The sequence below is a fragment of the Petaurus breviceps genome, unplaced genomic scaffold, assembly GCF_028583685.1.
Source record: "Petaurus breviceps papuanus isolate PSGF00001 unplaced genomic scaffold, PetGlider_PUasm1.0 138, whole genome shotgun sequence".
Taxonomy (NCBI): Eukaryota; Metazoa; Chordata; class Mammalia; order Diprotodontia; family Petauridae; genus Petaurus; species Petaurus breviceps.
In genome coordinates, this window is record NW_027185694.1 from 21,354,961 (window position 1) to 21,376,591 (window position 21,631).

The window sequence follows — 21,631 nt, forward strand, 5'->3', positions numbered from 1 at the left end:
TACAAATCAGTTCCAGACCTCTTAACCAGGTTTTGCCCAAAGAGAGGGTCCATGGTGTTCTGAGGAGGGCAGGGCAAAAACCAGTGGTGGCCTAGGGAACAGCCCAACAACCACAACTGGCCCACACAGAAAGGGGACCCTATTTAGCCAGGTCACAATATATTCCCTATGGGGGAAGGGGGGAGCATGGCAAGCTGGGGACAGGACAAGGTTGGAAAAGGGAGTTAAGCCCCTCAGGCTTTTAGGTCTCGGATCATACCTCTTCTGTCCTACATAGTATGCCAGAAAATGGGGCAGAGAATGCTGAGAATCAAATGGTTATCTGACCATCTATAAATATTAACTTAACTACTGGTACTCGAATTGTAAGCTCCTTGTTCAATAACCAAGTAGAAATACTACTAGAGATTCTGATCTATATAGGTGTTGATTTTCTAGAAATCAAAAGTTACAGCTAAATAGTATAGTTTGCATATTCTTCTTGTTGATGCAAATAAAGGAGTTGGAAGAATTAGTTGTATTTGTCACTCACAGTCCTAGGCATGGCTTTGGATCTATGTCAAATCCTTTATATAACTTCTGACTGCAGCCTGGTCAGTCTTCCATCTTTGGTTAGACTCTAATGTTTAAAGACTCTGCCCTTCCCCCAAAAAAAGAAAGTCTTAAAAAGAGCAGGGGGGCTGCTAGGTGGCACAGTGAAAAGAGCACCAGCCCTGGAGTCAGGAGGACCTGAGTTCAAATCCAACCTCAGACAACACAAAACTAGCCATGTGACCTTGGGCAAGTCACTTAACCCCAATTGCCCTGCCCTCCCTCCTCCAAAAAGAAAAAAAAAAGAGCAGAAAGCAGTCCCCTGTCCTCCTGACAGCTAGTCTGACAAAGAAAAAATGTAAAAGTCTATATAGATTTCTAATTCAAATTCTTTTTTCACTCACTAACACCATATTCAGCCCCTAACACCACAATTCCCCATGTACTACATGAAGAAATAGAAATAGCAAGAAAGAGATTCTTGAAGGTTATTGAAAATCCTATGTCATTTCCCACAAGCAACCTATACTTCTAAATCTCTATATACATATTTAATATAAATCTTCAGACTCAAACTCCAACGCTTACCCTAGCACCAGTATACCAGATTGATGAAAATTGACCTTAACTAGCCCAATGCAGACCAACGACAAAGGTCTCCCTCCATCTCCACAACATGTTACAGTGTCCATTTATGCTCCATACCTAGGATTCATTAAAAATAGCTCATTTCAAATGGCCATCTCCTAAAGAAGCCTTCTTAAAACTGCACTGGTTAATAATCACCTTCCCCATGGAAATCACATAGCACATGTTACTCTCTGACATACTTACATAATATGTTGTTGGTTTGTTACTGTTGTCTCTCCTGCTCAAAGAGGACCAAAATGGCACCATTATATTAGGGTCAAGGTACAGTGTGTCCAACTGCGGCTGATCAGACCAATACAAGCTCAGAAGGCTCTACCACAGGTTGGGCACAAATAAGTCATATGAACATTTAATGTGTTTTTTTATAATGATGTCTGTACATTATGTCACACCAGGCTGATAAGCTCCATGAAGCCAAAAACTGTATCTTACCTAAACTTTGCATTTTCTCCAGAGCTAACACAGTGCTCAGCAGGCAAAAGGCTGATGAAAATGTCTGATGAAAGCAGAGTCGCTAAGCGAAGTGCTTCAGCATACACTGGATAATAACCAAAATAAAGCAAGCAGGCATTTACTGAGTACTTCATATGTACTCAGTCCTTGTGTTAGAGCATAAGACTAAGTAACCAGTCCCCATGTTCTCCCCAGATAGCCAGTTCTGTATTTCCAATGACTTAGTGGACAGCTTTAGTGGATTCCACAATCAGCTAGAAATCCCTGCCCAACATTTGTAATTAAATATTATCAAAAACTGAACTGAACTTTTCCCCAAAACCTGACCTTCCACCTAACTTCTCTCCAATTGATAACCACCAGTGTCTCAGATGACTGAAAACTCCCTCATCTTTGACTTTTCCCTCTCTCTCACGATCTGGATAAATGCTCATTCATCCTCTCCTTTTAACTTTCACTATAACTATGTTCCTCTACTTTGCCAAGATTACTAAAATATCCAAATGGCCTTCCTTCCCGCTTCCAATTCCTCTAGCATTTTAGCACACATCACTCTCCTATTTCGCAGCAACAAATTGTTCTTTCTTCTTCCTTAAGAGCTCTTTTCCAGTGTGGCCTTAAGTTATTTAGAAGTTTCTACTCTGAAGGGGTTCTGGGTTAATGTTGATGTAATGAATTACAATCGATATCTGGCTAGAGGAACCAGCATATTCCCCACCCTTCAGCGTTCCATGTGGTGCCTTCACATCTGCAGCATCAAAGCAATCACAATGGCCTTGTTCAAATGCCAAGTTCTCTTTGGGCTACTCTGGGTTATGGAAGTTTATTCTCCCCAGAGTGGGTTTTGTCTGAAAATTTTTCCCATTTTGAAAGTAATCTTATCTTTTTTTTTTTTAAACTCCCAGCTCCCTCCAAAGTCTTTCCTTTCCAGTCCACAATTCATTCCCTCATCAAAAATCCTAATGATTGGCTCTGACCACACCAACTGCCCCTCAGAAATTTTCAGTGGCTTCCCCAAAGATTTAATTCTCAAACTGGAATTCAAGTTCCTTCACAACCTGATATCAACCTATCCCTGCTGCCTTTTCTTCCACTACCTATTCATCATGGAAGGAGGTACTGTATAATAGAACAGAGCACTGAATTAGGACTCAGAGAGGCCCAAGTTCAAATCCTGCCTCTGGCAATTACTAATTTATGAGAACATATACCAGTCACAACCTTTCAGAAGCACCATTTCCTCAACTGCCAAATGGGGCTACTACTGCTTGCACTGCCTACATGGTAGTGGTGAGAAGAGGAACTTGTAACCATTAAAGAACATTAGAAATATCAATTGCCATTACAACTTAATGTTCTAGCCAGAATGAACTACTTGAATCTCCCATTCTAATCCTGCAACTTTTATAGGCTCACTCCATTTCCTTGCAATTAGTCTACTGGCTAAATCCCTTTCTCTTCTTTCAAGGCTCAACTCCAGGGGCACTTCCAGGAAGATTTTCTTGATTCTCTCATCTGAGTGACTGCTCCCTTCTCAAATTTCTGAGTGCTCTGGCTTGATCTTTTTTTTTTTCTTTTTTGCACTTATATATCCTGCTTTGCATCAGTTATTTGGATATAAACCTTAATTCTCGCTCCCCCCAAATCTAAGTGGGAGGCATTTTGATCTAGAGAAATTTCTTAATCTAGGGGTTTATGAACTTTTTTTTTAACATCTGATAATAGATTTCAGGAATCATTTTCCTTTCTAATCTGAGGTACATTATTTCACGCATTTTAAAATGATAATCTTAGAAGAGATAGGCACCAGACTGCCAAAAGGGGCCACGTCACAGAAAAAAGTTAAGAATTCTTTGTCCAGAGGAAGGAACATTGTAAACAAAGTCGTCCTTAATTGGTATCTCCTGCATACAACTTGCTACTGCCTGCTTCCAAACCCTCATTTATGTCCTTCCTCACCTGAGATTTACCAACCTCTTAAATGAACAATAGAAAAAACATGACTAGAAGTCAAGAAATCTACTTTAAGGTTCTGTCACTACTTGTGTCTCTCTCTGGGTCTCAGTTGCTTTGTCTATAAAATAAGGGAGTCAGATTAGACAATCTGTAAGGTCTCTTCTAGCTATAATGTTCCATAAGCCTTAACGCTGGAAAAAAAAAGTCCTCAAAATAGTCATAGGGTGGTGACCCTCAGTTTAAGAAGCGTTGAAGGGGTCATGAGTGGAAAAAATTTAAGAAGCCCTGCTCTAGAAGAAAGGGAAGAAGTGTTATTTGGAAAGTACCTGCTAGGTACTAGTCACTTGACAAATTTTGTCTCATTTAATCCTCACAAAATTTCTGGGAGGTAGGTGCTACTGTGTTTCCCCGATAATAAGACCTATCCCGAAAATAAGCCCTCCCCTTGCTGTGTAAGATTCCTCTAAAATAAGCCCTCCCCCGAAAATAAGCCCTATTGAGATTGATACTGTAGTGAAGGTGATCCCCTGCGCTACACGCTACATTACGGTACCCTCTGTATGCACCGTGCCCCCCCCCCCGTGAAACGCACGCCGCGCTCCGAGCTGCATCCAATCAGAGCTGCAGCAGTGAGCGCGTCATCCTGTTCTTCCCCAGTGATTTGCTTATTGAATAAAGGTACATTTTTTTGTTCACATTTACCTGTTTATTAAAATTGCTGTCAATGTTCATTAAAATAAGCCCTCCCCTGAAAATAAGCCCTCTGGTGTTTTTCTTTCCAAAAAATTAATAAGACAGTGTCTTATTATCGGGGAAACACGGTATTATCCTCATTTTACAGATGAAGAAATTGAGGCAGACAGAGGTTAAACAACTTGCCCTGGGTCACACAGCTAGTAAGCTTCTGAGGGTGGACTCGAACTCTGTTCTTCCTGACATAGCTCTCTATCTAATGAATCCACCTAGCTGCATCTAGCTCTAATAAGCATTCCTTCTTAAGCCCACTTAATCTTCTTCTATCTCCTCACTGTATGTGTTTGTATGTATATATTCATACATGCACATATACACATACATGCTTGGTGCATACTATATTATTTTTAGATAGTTAATATGGTACTCTGGAATTCATAGGATCATAGAATTTGAATTATTATCAAGAATCATCCCTAGGGCAATGCTACCTATATCACAGACCTTTAATAAACAATCTGCTTCATGAGCAACAGAAAATGGCCTACCTTTCCGATTCCCAAGATTCAAACCCAAGAAGATGTGAAGATGTACAAAAGGTTGTCTCTACCTGATCTCAATTGTGAAAATTATACAAAGAGAATTTTAAATATCTATTTATTCATTCTCATATCACTGAGAGATACTCCTCTCCCCCATACACAAAGACATTGTACTCATCTAGATCAATAAGAAATCCATGACTTACTATTAAGCGGCACAATGATTAGAGCCCTGGATCTGTAGGCAGAAAAACCAGAGTTAAAATCCACCCTGAGACACTTACTAGCTGTGTGACCCTGGGCCAAGTCATTTCATCTCTGTCTACTACAGTTTCCTCAAAAGTAAAATGGGGGTAATAATAATAGCACTGAACTTCAAGAGTTGTAAGGATAAAATGAGATATTTGTAAAGTACTTTGCAAACCTTCAAGCCATATATAAATGCTAGCAATGTCTGTCTGGCCAAATGAGATCTCAGTAAACTCTTTTCACTCTGCTAAAAGAAAACAGCTAAGAGAAATAAGAAAATGTACTGAGGACTTTTGATAAAAGGTGCTATTATTTGACACAGAGAACTCCAGAGTTATAAAGAACCTTTGTGACTACCTCCTATTCAAACCACCTCCAACAAGGAATCATCTCAATATACCCAGCAAGGGGTCATTCAGCCTTGATTTGAAGATCTTCCATCTATATCAGTACATGAATTAACCTAAGTCAATTATATTAGCTATGAGTAAAGCTAACACTAATTTAATATTAACTACTTTATTAGGAATCAAGAGCTATTATCATCTGCTACACATTCATTTTTAGCTATATTAGCTAGAATCCAAATATGCTTAAATGAACAATGAGAAATCACTCTGAAAGAGATTTATATTCTGAAAACCCCGTGCAAGTAGGGATTATATCATTCACTGTATTTCCAATATTAGCATAGTACTTGACACAAAGGAGATGATGATTTAGTCAAAGTTTAGAATTATATGTCAGAGTTAGATGGGATCTTAGAAATCATCTAGACCAATCATTTTACAGATGGAGAAATTGAGGCTCAAAGAGAGGAAGAGGGGGTGCCCCAGGTCAGAGGAGTTAATGGCATGGATGAGGCTAGAATTTAATTCTTTTGAGTCCCAGTAACCTAAGGTTATTTCAACTGCCTATAATTTCCACCCATTTACTGAAATTGGCCTCCCATTACAGTAAAGCATACATTTTTAAAAAGTAGTACCATCATAAGACATAGTAAAAGTAAGATGAACTGGCTCTCTGTATGAGCTCAAACTTAAGCAGTCTGCATAGATTAGTGCACTGCTGAATATGGCCACGGCTGCATAGCCTCCTGATGAAGAAATGTGATTTAAGTTTTTGGTTAACTACATAACAATAAAGCAGCAGCAGAAATCTAAGCCTAAGGCCACTAAGTATCACCTTGAGTAAGTTAAAATACAAGTAGGTATAAACTGAAATTTTACTGATAAAATAAGCCAAATTCTATCATGTGGTTAAATGTCCTCTTATATGATGCCATTTCCAAAAGTAGAGCTAAACCAGCCATAATTCCTGTTGAAAACAAGTTTAAGTTTACAAAAATTGAGTTCTACTGGTGGAGAAAAGGGCTTATATGATACAGACAAAGATTTTCAATTTTTGACAGTAGGCTCATTCCCATGCTAAGAATTTTCTGGCCAAATTTCTCAAAAGGTCTGCAGGGCACCAAAAATCTTCTGGTCATGCAATCCAAATAGCAAATTAAGGTATTTAAACATGCATTTGTGAATACTATAACTTCCTTATTGGTCTCTCTGACACTAGACTCTCTCCTCTCTAACCCCACACTGACAAAGTAATCTTTCTAAAGCACAGATATTTGACCTCAAAAACCATCTAAAAAACTCTCAGAAGCCTACACCAAACAAAAAACAAATCAGCATTCAAGCCTGGAAGCTAGCTCCAACCTGCTTTTCCTACTTGATTTCAAGGTGAATTCTCCCTTGACTCCGCCTAATCTCCAACCAATTTGGAATACTCACAGTTCTCAGATATCACCCTGCCCATCCTCTCTCACATCTTTTAAAATACTTTTCTACATTTTTCCCGTCCTTCAAGCCCCAGCTCAGGTATCAGCTCCTTCATGAGGCTTTCTCTAATCCTGTCAAGCTAGAAGGGATCCTTCCCCTTTAAATCACTTAAATTACTCCATTGGACCTTTCTTACACACTTAAACATTTTCTAATTTATTATAGAACTTCTGTATGCCTGTTCCCCTTAATATAGAAACTTCTTGATTATAAGCAATCAATATTTTTCACCTTTATTTCATTCCCAGGAGGAACCCAGTTAAACTAAATCATCCTTAGAATAAAGGTGAAGTTGGAGGGAGGGCAGCAAAGAAAAAATTTAAATAGTCTATATAGATTTTCAATTCAATTTTTCAATTTCAATTCAAATTCTTTTTTCACTCACTAGCACCATATCCAGCCACTAACACCACAATTCCCCATGTACTACATGAAAGAAATAATAGAATAAAGAAAAGAGACAGCAAAAGCATTTGGACTATACTAGGAAGAAGTGTTTGAAGTGAGGGAAATGGGAGACTGAGTCTCAACATTCATGAAAGGTAGGGGGATATCACTTTTTTTTAATATCAATAGCCCTACTTTCCCAACTCTAAAAATCTTGATGAAGAAGAGAACAGGCAAGTTTTCACAGACGTTATTCTATAGCAGATTATATCTTTATAATCTTGCAAATGACAGAAAGGTGCTCCACTGGCATCCAGGCAATCTCACAAGATATGGAAGAAGGCCCTCAATATGTTCAAGGGATCCCCTTTGGTGGATTTACAGGAGGAAATGGACAAAAATCTGGGCAATAAGGTATGGATGGGTTGTAATATGCACCATTAGGAATACCCACATCAATGAGACCACAAATCCAAAGTACTAAACTCTGTCAGTAGGCTCTGTTTGTCTGTCTGCCTCTCTCAAAAGCATAATAAACCCAATGTGTTAAATACACAAGGAAAACAGAAACATCAGTTAACTCCTATAAAGTCTGCCAACTAAGGATAGGCTGGTAAAAATTACTGTCCTGACCAACCTTTCTCTAAGCTTCAATTCTCACAGTGCCTCCAAAGGATAAATTTGTTACTTCTTCCAGATACATACTTTTTTGTTAAAGAATTCCAATGTGGACAACTCCTACCATAAGCAAATAAATGACTGCTGTAGAGCGCAGTGTTATAAACTCCTAATAATTACTGCTGTCCAGAAATTGAATGGGTTACTTTGTGAGGTAGTGACCCCCCCCCACTCACTCACACTCTCTCTGTGTCTCTTTCTCTCTAATACTCCCATTATTAGAAGTGTTCAAAGAAAAGCTTGATTATCTCTTATGATGTTTTAGGCAAGAAATCAGGAAAAGGTAAAAGTTAAATAGTTTTTGTTTTCTAGCCCAGACTATACTGCAGGTTAGTAGCACATTACTCCATAATTCAAGAATGGGAATCAAAAATCAGGGTGAAAGAGAGAACCAGTAGCAAATCCTAGGAAATAGAAAAAATTTGTAGGTTTTTAAGAATTAAGCATCTGGCGCAGTACAGTTTTTGTACAACGTAAAATCTGAAGCAGACTAGCAGTTAAGAAACATTTTACTGCCATATGCAATAATCTAAGCATTAAATTAATGAAGGGCAGGTTACCTAAGTGAACAATCCACAATCCTTTTCAGACCAGTGAAAAACAACAAATGTTTTAAATTAAAGGACAGACTGAAGAGGGCTTGGACTTAGTTCCTGATCCTTCATAACACCATGAAAGGGTGTCTTAGCAAGATAAAAACCTCTTTCAGAAAAATCACATTAAAGAAAAAAAAAAGCAAGTCAAAATAAATACTATATAGAAAACTTGTTTCTATAGCACTCGCTGTCCCCTTTTGCTCAATGTCATGCTTCTGTGAAATCAATTAAGTACATCAGACAAGGTCTATGTATCTATGAATCTATCTATGTATCTATTTAGTTTCCAGAGACAATAAATAATTATACAATTAAAGAGAATGTAGGCTGAACCCCACCCCACCACTACTTCCAAAAAAAAAAAAAATCACCAGGAAAGACTCTTAGAAGACAAAACAAAGCAAGTTACTCAGTTAACAAAGACAAAAACGGCGTGAAAACTTGAGAATATAAACTCACTGGCACTTCCCAAAGAATAAAAGAGCATCACTTATAGAAGGAAGAGGAGTATGGGGGGGGGGGGGGGGAATCTAAGGGAAGGTCTTGCCAAGCCCTCTCAGCTGGATTGCAGGGGTTGGAGAAAGGTTTTGGTGAAAGGAGGAATCAAGTCAGGCGCCAAATGGCTAGGGACATCCGGTCAGCCCCATAATAGGGAGAAATGAGACTGCAAATAGCAAGGTCTTCTAAATTGAACATTGGGGTCTCAGTACTAAAAGGGAGGGGGACTCCAAGGTCCCTTATAAGGTAAGTCATATGAAGGTCTATTCAACTTAAGGAGGGGAAAATAGTCAAGAGAGATACCAGGATTTCCTGTTTGTGGAGAGGAATGGTGGGTCCCTCAAAACAAGAGAGTAGGGTTTATGGGACACCAGAATTATCTTCAAACCAGGGTAAAAGAGAAGGCACTTTAAAGGGAAATTTTAAAGGGAGAGTGGGGGTGGAGGGTCCCCTGGGTTCAGGAACCAGAAATGGAAAAAGTCTCAGACTAAAGATGGAAATGGATAAGGAGAGATCCCTGGGGCTCATCAGCTTGAAAAAAGGGAATACTGGGGTGATCCCAGGTCTGCGGGATGGAGTAAGACGGAGTATGGGCGGGGGGACCCCAGGGTCTCCTCAGCCTGGGACAGGAGTGGGGTGGGAATGGGATTGAGCTACAATTATGTTAGGATCCCAGGGCTTCCTTAGTCTGAGGAAGGTTGGGGGTGGGGGGTTGGGAGACCTTCACCAAGAGGTCAGGGATGGAAATAAAGGGAGCCCAGGGTCTCAGTCTATAGACAGAACCAGAATGTTGTGCAGCTGAGGGAATCTACTTAGTCAGGGCATGGAAACAGTATAAAGAAAAGAAAACGGGGTCTTACCCTAAGCCTGAGTACAGGTTAGAGTCAGAAGGACTCAGGTCTCCTCAGTCTGGAGAAAGAGCTGAGGGAGAAGGGAGGGGAAGCCCTGGAGTGACCGCAAGACAAAAGAGAAGCCAGGGTCTTCTCCACCTGGGGACGGGTGGAGTGTCAGGAAGGAGCGGGATCGATGCGGTGTCTCGGTCCAGGTATAAGACAATGGGGAAGGGGAACAGTTCAGCCTCAGGACCCGACCGTGCGGGTCGAGGAAGGCCAGGGTCTGCTCAGCTTGAGTTGGGGGAGGGGAGATGCTCCGCCCCGGGACCCGGCAGCAGGGGCCCGGGAGGGGGCGCGTGGCGCCCGGCGGGCCTCTCACCTTGTCTGAGTCCAAGTCCGGATCTGCCTGGCACAGGCGGTACAGGAAGGATTTCGGGTCCCGGCACAGCGTCTGCCGGGTGGTGAGGAAGTAGGTGCCGCCCACGTTGAGCCGGACCCACTTGGAACCGCCGCCGGCAGCCCGCTCCCCGAGGGGCGCAAGCCCAGAACCACAGCGTCGACATAAGCCACCCCCCGGCCCCACCCCGAGCGCGGCGGCGCCAGGAGCCGGGAGCAGCTCGCAGTGATTCTCCGCCATGATCTGAGCCCCTCTGACCGGGCCCTACACTCTGCTCGGGGCGACTAGGCTTTCTGGGGCCGGAAGCGTCCGGCCCTTAATACCATCCGCTGGGCACTCTCCCGCTGGGCAAGTCCACCCTTCAAAAGGGTCCCGCCGACGGAAGTACAGCCCTGACGATCCTCCAAAACGGAAGCAGCTCTTTAAATTGGTTCCCCACCCCCTCCTTCGCCCTCGGGTGCCGGAAGTGCTCCTCCTGAAAGGTGGCCGCCTGCTGGAGATATCGAGGAGGAAGTCGGGGAACGGCGCCAGCTTCGCCTCCCCACCTCACTGGGCCACGGTTTTTGTGAACTCGCCCCGGCGCCGCGGTCTTCCTCGCGGAGTGAAGCCAACGAGGGCTGGGATTCCAGCCCAGACCCTTGAGGACCCACGTGGGTCCTAGACTGAAAACAAAAGCCTCTTCCTCCAGAAACTGGCATTTTGGCCCCTTCTGTGACTTAGCATTATAGCTCACATTTCTACAGCGCTTTTCCTCGACACAGCTCCTCGAAATAGGCGGTGCCAAGTATTATTCCCATCTTAGGGGGGCTCAAAGGTCTCCCACAGCTAGTGTCAAACCTAGAGTGAAGGCTTTTTTTCACTTACAAATAAGGACTCAACACCGTGCTATCTCTTAAAAGAAACACAACTCGGTGAATTCAGTTTTCTGTGATGAAAGGCAAGGTCCTAGGATGGGAATTTTTAAAAAAGAGCCAAGACATTGTACACCCAGAGCCCTACATGCTTTTTTTTATTACAAGACTATCGAGCATATGTGAAAAATTCATCATTCAGTAACTACATCTAAAGCACAAATATCTGGAAAGAGAATAAACAGATTCATTAAATTATGAGATATGATTAAATCATTGACCAAATAGAAAATTTATATAATAAAACCAGAAAAAAAGTTGTAAAATATAGTTTACAATAATTATTCACATTCAAGGCTGTACATCAATACATACAACAAGGTGGCCCCGAACATGAAATTCAATCCAAATAATTCATATATTAGAATTTAAATAACAGACTGAACTAGAGGCCAACAGTAGCCAGCAAATAACCTTATATAAGAATAAAAATACAAAAGTGTATATCCTAATATCATTGCATTATTTGCTTCTGTTTTCATAAGTTCTTTATTTTTTTGCTTTGCCTGTACATCAGTTACAGCTACAAACCAGGTAGAGAATATTACACGTTCTAACTGCCACCAACCTGAAAGACAGCTAACATACTATCAAAATGCATTCAACTTCCTAATTTTATGTTGTTAAAAGACAGCTACAGCAGTTCTAAATACTGCCACAATTTAGTACATTTGGCCAACATCCAATCAAACTTAGGACGTAATCATGGAGGCTTTTTCAACAGTAAGAACCCACATTCATAGTCATTCAGACATAGAGATTGGATTACAGGGTGGTTTACACAGCTAAAAAAATGTTTTCTTTTTATAAATAGTCCACTGTGCATACAGTTTGGAGTTTCTTCACAGACTGAAGAAGTTATGGGGGAAGATAAAGAGGTACGCCTGGGTGTTCTGTTTCCAGCTCCCCGTGGCTTCTCTCTGAACTCAAAACTGCTCTTTGCCATAAGGATAGTTACTTACCTAGGAGAGTTCTCCAAAGGCAGCATTACATATATGTATGTGTGTAGATGCAGATACATGTATACATACATGTTTATGTATGTATGCATGCACACACTCACATATGCAAACCCGGGCCACAAAGCCACTATTATCAGGAAATTTCAGAGTGACCCAGAGCTTGATTAGAAAATATTTGCCTAAAGACAAAATGATTACTTACACATTCACCACATATGCCGAGAAAGAGATAAAAACCACACCCAACTGAGCAATCATCAATTCATTTCTGAGTTTGGGTATGAAAGAAAATAAAATGGAGACATGTGTAGAGCATTCATAAAGCATAGTACCTTCAGCAAACTCTCTACACCTAATAAATCTCCCACTCCATTTGAAGTTGTATCTGTGGGTTCCCTCATCATTCTGGGGACCAGCCAGGGATGTGAGGGAAACTCCAAGGTAGTGCAATCATCTACAGAGAAAGGGCTTAAGACCCATACCTCCGTTAAATTAAAAAGTGGTGTTGAGCATGGCTCCTAAGGAAATCTGGCTTGCATGCTTTTCATCTGGAATGATAGAACCTCCTCCTTAACGCCCTTACTAGAGTGATGTGGAGAAATCAAGAAAAAAACCAGAGAGAGATGATTTGGTCTTTTGCAGAGCTGTGAAGCCTGCCTAGAATTGTTGCAGAAGGGATGAAAAATACATCTGTACTCCATTATTTCCCTGAATTATTCATTTGGACAACCCTTTTTGAGGGCCAAATACAATCAATATACTATTCCATCATGTTTGTTGGACCTCAAAGACAAGGTGGAACTGAAACCTAAGGGACTAGATAAATACACACTTTAAAGAGCCAACCATCAACCTACCTACAGTTGTGAATTTGTTTTTTTAACTATCTATTAAGGCCCTTCTACTGGTTCCAAATAACCCAGTGGATATTTTGGAGTTTCTATAATTTGTAATAAATTATCTATGAACAATCTATGATCTACCAAAAAAGTGGTAATATGAGAGCTCTACAATAATGCTCTTGCAGCTAACAGGCACTAAACATTGCAGCTAAACATTGTGGCTACAACATACGTGGTCTCTGAAACATGACATGGAGCACTTAGCAGCCAAGTGTCCATGGTGGAGCCAAATGCATACATAATCTGGAAACGTAACCAGATTCCTTGAGTAATTTTTTTTTTAATGGTTTGGGGGAGAATTTGAAGGTTGACTGCATTCATGACAAGGTATCAGCCTAAAGCTTTTATAGGGAGGGTGAGAAGTCATTCAAATTCATTCTTTGGGACAGATAGCTTTTCATTGCATTTATTTCAGAGACAATAAGCTTTTCATAGGCCACAGTACTGAACAAAAATGTTCAGTATGTGGAACTATGAGCTACACGTGCCAAATGAAGTAGATATCAGGTAAAAGACAATAAAGAGCACAGTCCTGAAGCAGGACCTTACTATAATGTTGTCATGAGACTGCCTTCTATGAGAAAATGCCTTAAAACAAGTTCCTTTCGTATTTCAGGAACTAAATCCCTACACTAAGGGAGGTTCCAAAAGAACCTAAACTTATACCAAATAATACTTTAGAGTAAATAATGCTACAAGTTTCCAGTGAAAAACAGACCATCTATCTGAATGGCAATTTGTCTGTACAAACAGGGTCTTTGTTTCATATTGGGAGCCTCTTCTCTCTACCAGGGTCTTGAAGGAAGAGTTTTGGGGCAGTGGCAACAGGGCATATGAATTAAGAATATGAGAAAAGTTCTCCTTACACACTAAAATTGGTAAAACTACATTGAAATATCTTTTGGAATGCCCTTGCCCATACTGGGTTTTGTAGCTTCATGGTCCAAATGGGAACACTCACTGCCTACAGACCTATAAGAAGCAATAAAACGACCTCTGCATCCAGGTGAGAAAGTCAAGGCACAGTAGGCTTTCTGAAGAGATAATTATTATGGTTCTCAGGTCCACTCTTTTTCTTACCCATGCTAACTAACAAAGACCAAAATCAGAGAGTGAGAAGTTGTTGTGAGCTCTCTGTACCTCTCAGAACCTCTTGGTTAGTGCTACCATTCTATCTGTCATTAAGTTAAAGGTGTTTTGGTTGGATTAAATAACAGGGTAATAGTTCCCTTCTTCTCTCCTCCCCAGATGACATATACATACACATACATACACACATACACACATACATATATATGATCTTAAATATAATGAAAGGCACCTAAACGCCAGGGTTATAGGGATAGACTTAGAATAAATCTGATATGAATAAGAAAGGGGTAAGAAAATAAAAAGCATGTTTTCTAAAGGATGGACTTTTGTGTAGGCAACAAAAAAACTTACCTAACGAGAGTTAGCTCACAGTAGTATCAGTAGCTCTAGATAATGGCAAAATAATTTCAGTATTTGCAAAAGCTAATATAACATCCCCATCTGGTTTTAGAATTTAAAAGTGAATATTGTTATTAAGGCCTAAGAGGTAGTGGCATGACCACTTGGAAGGGGAATAGTCCAAAAAAGAAAATGTCTCTTCTCCAAGACAACTACAAAAAATGCCCTTGTTAGTGGCCATACATCGGATGTGTCCATTGCTCCTGAAACAAATGGCCCATGAAAGACGTGTTGGCAAATGCAGTTTGGTATCCTTAGATTTGATGCAGTTTCAAAAATTGCATAAACAAAAAAAAAAAGTGAGGAGTTCTATAAATGCTTTGGAGAACTTTCCAATATATGCAATTTAAATCAAATCAGAGGGAAATAATCCTAAAGGGAAAATGTTCTACAATGGTAATGTTTGTGTCATCTTTTGGTAATAAAATAACATAAAAAACCCTTTTGCAGGGTTTAGGAAGTAAGAAAAATACAATTTGAACCTATGCTACAAATGCTTGATTTAACTTCTTAAAATCCCTTTAGATGTACAATTAAAGGCACTACAACTGATACCAGTGTACAGAAAGACTTTACAAAGCCCCCACTCTCTGGGGTCCCACATGAGCCATAAACCTCTCTACATTATTTGGTCCTCCTTGCTGCTCCAACACTGAATTGAGTTCCATGCCCAACTAGAAATCATTAGTACCATGAAGTGTTCTACTACCTATTACACTACCTAAACCTCTTTGCATCAATCTAATTTAAGAATAACCAAACGAACATAGCTAACAAGACCCTGGTTCATGAAAGAGAATGCAACTTTGAAAAATCTATGTTACCACATTAGAGGAGATAAGAAAAATCATCTCATACCACTTAATTGGGGCAAGAAGAAGAAAGAAGCTTTTCTAAATCTGGATCCAATATGGCACACTATGTCTGAGACTGATGGATGACTTTTTGGGAGACAGGGAGAGTCTTCCAACTGAATTAATATATTAATGATACTTACTGAATATTACACTGAAGGAAAAACTGAAAAGTTTCTTATCACCCTTGGGTCTATAAAGGAGATAATATAAGGAAATCTCCCTGCAGCAGTATTAAAGCCCTCACAGAGACTAACCATGTACCCCTCATAATTGTACCCCAGGAACATATCTGGGAAGATTAAGAAAACATCTTAGGCCTGAGAGATTATCAGGACTTTTGCTTACTTATTCATGAATAAAATAACTGAATTAACAATGATCTGGAAATTAAAAACACTTATCCAATAACAGGACTCTTCCCCTTTAAAGAAAAAAAGTGTCAAAAAGGAAAAAAAAGGCAAGTAGAAGAGGAGTTAAGAAAAAACACTAATTTATCAGTAAGAGGTGATTAAGTATGGTATTTTTACCCCTTTTTAATGTAATTATGAGTAACACTTATCTCCAGGCAAAGCCCTGTTCTTTGTAGGAGCCAGATGGCCCAGCAGAATGGCTAGAGAACAAATTTAGAGAAAGGTTAAATGTAAAGTTAATAGCTCTCTGCTATGTTACAAGAAATGTTCAACCACAATTTAACATAAAAAGGATTCATGTGACATATGACCCTTCAATAATAATGATGATGAGACAAAAAGTACCGTACTTTCTTCTTCAGTATCAAAAGTTTCATCTCTGCTCCTCCACTAATCAATTAGTAAAGTGCCCAAGCACATTTAAATGTTTTAAAAATTATTCTCAGGAAGGGTACATTAGATTTCCATCAACTAATGAACAGGAAGAATTGTACATTTCACTACACCAAGACCCATTAAAACAGTTCTGATAGCATTCTTCTCATTCATCTTTATATATCCACTAAAAGCAGGTAGCAACATTCATGAGGGTAGTATATGTGCACACCTTGGAGAAAGGAAAAACCTGAATTCATCTAAAAATGTCAGGAATATATTTCCTACATCAATTACTAAAAATTTGTTACTAACTAGTTCATTTTCAGTTAGTATTCATTAAAAGCATGCTGCTACCTGTACGGCCCCTTGATTATGGATTTCAAAGCATTTACTTAAAAATTTTATGTAACCCTCAGGAACCAGTAATTTTAATTTTATAAAATTTCAGTGCCATGTTCAGCATTTTCTTACTTAAAACCTACACCATATTCTTCACAACATGAAGTCTGCCAAGCATATATCTGGTGCACTCACATAATTATAATAAGTACCACGGAAATCCTGCAACCAGAACTAGATTATGGAAAAGGGTAAAACCGACCTGACCGCAATTGCCATATACCCCCCCCCCCAAAAAAAATAATAAAGCATAAACAGGAAAATAAAATAAAATAAAACAAACCCACAGAGACGATGGCAAGACCTCAGCAGAGGCATTTAAAAGCTCCCTGATGAAATAGAGTTCAATGATAATCTAGATGGGGTCTTGGCAAGGAGAGAAGGGGGAAACAAAATCACAGAAATAATCCCTGTCCCATTTACACACACACAGGACTGGTACATGATTTTGGGTGTGTGCATGTAGACCAGTTTCAATTTATCTTAAGTGAAGGTGGTAATGCAAGGTCTATCCACTAGTTTGCAGCAGAAATTGAGCTGAAGGGCACCAAAGCAAGATCTTCACTGCAACGATATGCATGTGGAAGCCTCAACGGAAGCACAAAGAACAAGCAAAGCGACCCTGAATTCCATTTATGTTTGTTGTTGGTTTTTTGTCATTTTTTTTGTCTTTTTTTTTTCCTTTTTAAATAAAAAACTGCAATATATCAGACATATGATTTCCCCTTGAGATGGCTAACAGGTGGCATGGGAAGGTCCTTCGAATGTGCTGCCGAGCCCATATGCTGAACCATGGAGCAACAGGCAGAAGCCAGGCCAGTTTGGGATGAGTTTTCCTAGACAGCAGCATTCGGATGGTTCTGGTATCTGTGCCTCCAAACTTCATGTATCTTTTTGCACCACTTATGAGCATTCCCACTTGGGTCCATCAGGTAATATGTCCTGTTAGGCTACAAGGAGATCAGAATTTAATGATTTCCACAAAACTGCACACCAAAACAACAATGTCAAAATAAGATAACAAAATTCACACATAATGTAAACATTAGATAGTGGCTTCTTTAAAAAGACATTGCCACTTGAAAAATACCAGGTAATATCATGGTCTTAGAGAAGAAAGGGAGAATTATCCTCTTTACTTTCTTTAAGGAACTAAGGGACTAGTTGTAAATAATGTTGCTTATGTCATCAGAAGTGGTCACTGTGTCAGTTGGTCTTAACTTTTTTTGTAACAAAAGAAGGCTCACTGAGACAAATGAAAATCACTAGAATAAAAACAAAAGGTGCCAATAAAAATTAAAAACAAAATATTGTTTGAAAATGGAAGGAAAAAAAAGAAAAATACACATTTGAAAACAGACAGAGTTAATTCCTGAGTAGAATTATAAGAAACCAGGTAGAACTGAGTCCTCAAAATAGTTATTTTAAATGAGTCTGACCTGTGGTGGAAGGTGAGAGGGCAGCGTAAGAAAAATGTTTACTTAGCAAGATTCTCTTTTTGGTCGTTCCAGTTTAGTGCAGCCAATCATGCAAGACAGCATGATACAGGATTAAAGAAAACTTGGAGTTAGAAAAATGTGATTTAAGTTCTGGCTCTAATACTTATTAGCTGTGAGACTATGGTCAAGTCATGAAACCACTCGAAGCCTCGATTTCTTGATCTATAAAACAGGAATCCACCCCCAAAAGCTCTATTCTAATGGCTCAGTCAGTGTGGGACAGAGGGTAACCCTGAGTTTTCAAAGGCTATGTTAATGGAACCAGAAAGGCTTCAAACATGGAGATGGTCATAGAAAATGAATTATCTGAGGACCAGCCTAAGTTTGTAAAGATGCTCATCATGAGAAGGTTGGTCACAGCTACTCATAAGAATCAGGCCTTAAGGACATACCATCTGCATCAATACAAAAGGTTCTTACACTGATGAAATCACAATTTCTTTTCAAGTATTTAAGGAAAATAGTGATACTTGGGCCTGCATAACAGGGTTATTGGAAAGAAAGTGCTTTATAAACTACTAACACTTACAAAAATAGTGGCTGTTATCATTATTATTATTATTGTCATTAGAAAGTATAAAGGAAAAGAGTAAAATCCTTTAACTTTACAAAGCAAATGAAAGAGCTGAGGAAGAACACCTACCGTGTGAACAAAAAAGGTTTTAAAATTCTTGGCTTCTGGCCGAAGTTCTTGTGACCAGGGAATTTCTCCTTTTAGGACTTTGTTGACAGGATCCACATAATACAGATGTGGTCCTTCTGTAAGGAGTAACTGACGACGACGTGCAAATAAGCCCTGATACAAATAAACATAAAAACCCATGTTTTCCAAAGTGAAGAGCCAAAGTTATTTATGAAGTATCGTTTCTATGACTGCCCATTAAGGTTCCTAGAACCAACTTATACCTGTAATTAGGCAAATAGGTCCCATTCACCTGTGTGACCAAGCCAAGTCTCTTCAATTTCCCCAACCTCAACTTCATATAGGGAAGAAGAAAAAGCCAAGCACTTCCAAGATGGGTTCTGGAATATAATTCTCCCTTCATTTATCATATCCATGTGCTTCCAATGCACTTGACTCTGGGATATTCTATTTCCATTACACAGATTGGAATACACAGATGAAGAGGCAGGCAAAGTCAAAATTTTCTATATCCATTTAAGTTAGCACAAATTCCAATTATTGAAAGAAGTTAGAGAGCTCCTCCAATCAGGTCCTCATCCCACAGTCTTTTTTTTCCTTCCTTCCCAGAGTAAAGGAGATTCTTTACAAATGAATGTCTTTTTATCCATAGGCTATGTTTCTATTAGTTGAGATTTGCTGTTTCGGGCTACAAACAGAAATAATAAACAAGGGAAGGTGCGGTAATAACACTGATAGATGCAGCAAACTAGAAGCAGGCAAACTGATGAAAATTTGTGAACTTTTCACTTCTCAGACATGGACTTCAAAGCTGTTTTAACAAAATTTATATCTATGCAAAAGAGAATATTCAATTTAAAAAATTTTACTTACTGGCTTAACTCCTTGGAAAAGAAAAAAAAATCTAGAACATTAAGAATGCCTGCTGGAACACCACAAGCCCCTCTTAAGTTGAAGGGAAATCTTAGCTGGGGGAAATCAGGCAAGTACACACAATAAAGAGTACTGGCCTGAGAGTTAGTGCCATGGAGCCTGGCATGAATTTTGCTACTGCCTTCATCAGACAATATACATAGTACTCTTTTGGTCTTCTACTTGATACAACCTCCCTCAGTGGCTAAACTGGGATAATTATTAACTCCAGATAATATGGGAACTATATGGAATGTGAGAAGCATGAAAAGAGCCTTCCACTTAGAAGTCAGGTGACTGGAGACTGAGATGGCTATTTAAAAGCTATGTGACCTTTAATAAGTCAATTCAACCTTCTGAGTCCCATTTAACTCATCTGTAAAATGGGAACATTCATAATTTTTTTTTTGTTTTTTTTGGAGAGGAGAAGGTAGGGCAATTGGAATTAACTGACTTGCCCAAGGTCACACAGCTAGTTTTGTGTTAAGCAGCTGAGGCCAGATTTGAACTCAGGTCCTCCTGACTCCAGGACCAGTGCTCTATTCCCTGTGCCACCTAGCCTCCCCGAAAATATTAATAATTATACTAACTACTTCACAGGCCTATAAACTATAGAATATTTGGAAAGGACAGCTTTTTATATATTTTTTAAATTCAAGATGCAAAAGAAAACATTTATCTTCTTAGAAATACCATTTGAAAACATAATAGTCTACAACTAGGTTATCAAAATGAATTTCACTTACCTTTCGTTTATCTACTGGACCCATTTTTAGTATTAAGTTATTTTCTACAAATTGGTGCCTATTATGAAAAGAAAATGAAAATGAGATACTTCTGTCAGTGAAATCAGATGGAAATCTACAGAAATTCTGCACATTTCTCCTAAATAGACATTTTTCATCCTATTATATTGCTAATGAGATTTAGATTGTTCAAGCTCTCATCTCCTGTGAATAGTATAAGTAAACTCAAAATACAATTCCAAAAATAAAATCAACTCCTTGACAGAAGTTCTTTATCTAAACTTTAAGGAGGGCTAACAGCCCCACAAAGGCAATAAAAGCATCACCTTAAACTTAAGAAATACAATTTTTTCCTCATTAAAATACTGGGGAAAATATTTATACATGTTTATTCTTCATAACCCTACTAAAAAAAACTATAAATGAATCACCTATATCATGAGCAGAGATTTCACCTCTCTAAGCCTCAGCTTCCTCATCTATAAAACAAGAGGGTTAGACAAGAGGCCATCTAAAGTCATTTCCAACTCTAAAACTATGTCCCAATGATCTTAAAAATTTCACTCAACAGTAAGAAGATATCCTGGACAGACTTCACAATGGAAAATGCCATCCTTGACTTATCTTTCAAACCCTGAATTTAGGACTCAGTATGAAATCCAAGTTACACTTTGAGATCACAAACATCTAAAGTAATGGGGCGGGGCAGACAGGTAGGGCAAGTCACTTAATCCCAACTACCCTCCAAAAAACAAAAATTTTTTAAAAAGAAAGAAAAGTTAATTCTCTAAATGGAAAGAGGCTGACACAGCACTGCAGTCCAGCCTGGGACTGAGTGACAGTCAGGGGAATATAAAGGGAAGATGCTAAAACCACGAAAAAAATATTAAGAAAAACATAATTTAGTCAAAAACTTAAAAGCATGAGAAGATAAGTCAACAGAGTAAAAAACGAGAAATAAACGTGAGTATTAAACCACCTAGGAGAGGGGTGGCCAGGTAGCACATCGAGTAAGAGCACCAGCTCCAGTGTTGAGAAGACCTGGAGATCGAATCCCGGGCTCAGACACTTAGCACCCACCCAGAAACACCTGGCCGTGTAACCTTGAGCAAGTTACTTAACCCCAATTGCTTAGGGGCAGCCAGGTGGCTCAGCGAGTAAGAGCACCGGCTCCAGTGTTGGGACGACCTGGAGATCAAATCCTGGGCTCGGACACTCAGCA

The 21,631-nt window shown here is 39.4% G+C and overlaps 2 protein-coding genes across 5 annotated transcripts in view; both read right to left on the reverse strand.

Annotated features, from left to right (window-relative positions):
- KCTD5 (potassium channel tetramerization domain containing 5) overlaps positions 1 to 10,736 on the reverse strand; it is a 140,097-nt gene extending 129,361 nt beyond the window's left edge. The window contains exon 1 of one of the 3 annotated variants that reach the window (XM_069107466.1): positions 10,282 to 10,736. In XM_069107466.1, the coding sequence (XP_068963567.1) occupies positions 10,282 to 10,539 (258 nt within the window). In that variant the 5' untranslated portion in view covers positions 10,540 to 10,736. The remainder of the gene's footprint in view (positions 1 to 10,281) is intronic. The other 2 variants (XM_069107456.1, XM_069107476.1) reach the window with 2 other exon arrangements.
- Positions 10,737 to 11,278: 542 nt separating this feature from the next.
- The window catches only part of PDPK1 (3-phosphoinositide dependent protein kinase 1), a 75,997-nt gene continuing 65,644 nt past the window's right edge, over positions 11,279 to 21,631 (reverse strand). For both annotated transcript variants that reach the window (XM_069107626.1, XM_069107633.1), the window contains 3 exons: positions 20,410 to 20,467; positions 18,752 to 18,904; positions 11,279 to 17,559 (listed from right to left, as the gene is read on the reverse strand). In XM_069107626.1, coding sequence (XP_068963727.1) covers positions 17,446 to 17,559; positions 18,752 to 18,904; positions 20,410 to 20,467 — 325 coding nt within the window. In that variant the 3' untranslated portion in view covers positions 11,279 to 17,445. The remainder of the gene's footprint in view (positions 17,560 to 18,751; positions 18,905 to 20,409; positions 20,468 to 21,631) is intronic.